This window comes from Lagopus leucura, unplaced genomic scaffold (assembly GCF_019238085.1).
Source record: "Lagopus leucura isolate 7727_CA_CO unplaced genomic scaffold, USGS_WTPT01 34913-0_obj-0_obj, whole genome shotgun sequence".
Lineage (NCBI taxonomy): Eukaryota > Metazoa > Chordata > Aves > Galliformes > Phasianidae > Lagopus > Lagopus leucura.
The window spans coordinates 1-1,569 of NW_024964697.1; the positions used below are offsets into that span (position 1 = coordinate 1).

Below are 1,569 nucleotides of genomic sequence, written 5' to 3' on the forward strand. Positions count from 1 at the left end.
AGCCGGCCCAGAGCTTTCAGTGATGTTTGCTGAAGCTGAAAGCAGAAGAGGGGAGTGACGTGTAGCATCACGGCTGCTGCCAGAGCAGAGGTTGTGTGTGCTGAGGTAGGGTTCCGAGCGAGAGGTGGCCGGGAAAGTTACAGCAGGTTACCTGCAGGTACTGTGCTGCTTGCTGTGACTTCCTGATCTTCAGCATCATCTCTGCTGAAGGATGTGTCACGATGTTCTTGCAGCACAGGACCAACATCTCACGCATATCCTTGCTTTCGAAAGAGGGCTTCAGCTTGCTGAGAGGAGGAAAACAGGAAGAGAAATCAGAAAGGGCCCTTACCAGTGCTCTCCAGACTGGTTCAGGCAACCTCTGAATTTCTCCTAATCAACAGCTACCAAGCCAATACCCCCAGCTCATGCTGCTGAGCACTGTCTTCAGTTCCAGCAGCACCCACCTCCTCCCCAGCAGCAGTGAACCACCTCCTGCTCTGGAGGGAAGGAGACCCCAGCTCTCCCATCTCTTCCCTGTCAGGGGACAGGAGGACCAGGGCCTTTCTCCCTGCCCCAAACCTCAACTTCACTGGGCACAACAGCCCAGCCGTCTCCCCTGTGGATGTGGCTCCTCCCTCCCTGCCCCCTCCGGGCCCTCAGGAGCTACCCAAAACGGGGACCACTATCCTGCCTTGCAACCTCAGTCCTTACCTCAACTGCTCCAGGGCCAGAACCACCTTGAGAGGCACTGGGGAGACAGGGATGCCCGAGTAATACTTCTTCATCAGGTCCTGCAAGTCCCAGAGAGACAGTGTCCAAGTGGGCAAGGGGCACACGAGAGCTGTTCCACCCAGCCCCGAGACAGGCACAACTGCCACAAACCAGCCCCATCACTTTCCCATGGAAGCACTGCAGAATGCAGCAGCTTGACAGCTGGTGCACCTAGCCCGCTGCCCAGCTGCTGCCTGCCAGTACCCAAGGTCCCCACCAGCTGGAGACGTGTGGCTGCTGGACACCTGCATGCCCCCAGGGAAGCGAGCCTTGTGGCGCAGCCCAGAACTCCTCTGCAGACAGCCCTGTCTCTAGGCACTCACCATCAGGATCTCCAGCAGCTTGCTCTTCAAGGAGCGGTTAAAGCTTGCAGAATCACCCACAGCTTGGAAGGCAGTGCTGCAGTCGGTGATGCTCTGCAGCAGCGCGAGGTTGTTCTGCAAGTCCTGAGGAGCAAGAGAGAAGAACATTCTTTGAACTGCGGGAAGGGACAAGGGCTGCAAGGGGGACACACGTGGGGACAACGCTAAGGGAAGGGCTTGGATCTTCATGTGGACACAAACCCTTCCCCAAGGGACCTTTGGAAAGGGAAGGCCCATCTCAGCATCCCCCCACGTGGAGGGGCTGCAGCTGGGCGCTCTGACACCCTGGCATGCTTTGAGCTCTCACCCGGCAGCTGCAGCTGTAGAGCATCAGGATGTTGCCCACGATGCCTCCCTCCAGGTGGGCAAGCAGCTGTTCCTTGGAGGCACGCAGTGCCACGCTGCCATGGGCGAGCATGAGAGCGCTGCGTGTGGCATGAGCTCTCGTGCTGTC

At 58.5% G+C, this 1,569-nt stretch overlaps 1 protein-coding gene across 1 annotated transcript; it reads right to left on the reverse strand.

The window, feature by feature from the left end:
- Window positions 1-7: 7 nt before the first annotated feature.
- Window positions 8-1,559, reverse strand: LOC122191815 (maestro heat-like repeat-containing protein family member 2B; the record flags this gene model as incomplete). The annotated part of the gene is made up of 5 exons (XM_042892211.1): window positions 1,423-1,559; window positions 1,077-1,199; window positions 694-773; window positions 152-287; window positions 8-35 (listed from the first exon to the last, which is right to left on the reverse strand). Coding segments are annotated over exons 1-5 (478 nt in total), but the record flags the coding sequence as incomplete, so codon positions are not given.
- Window positions 1,560-1,569: the final 10 nt, after the last annotated feature.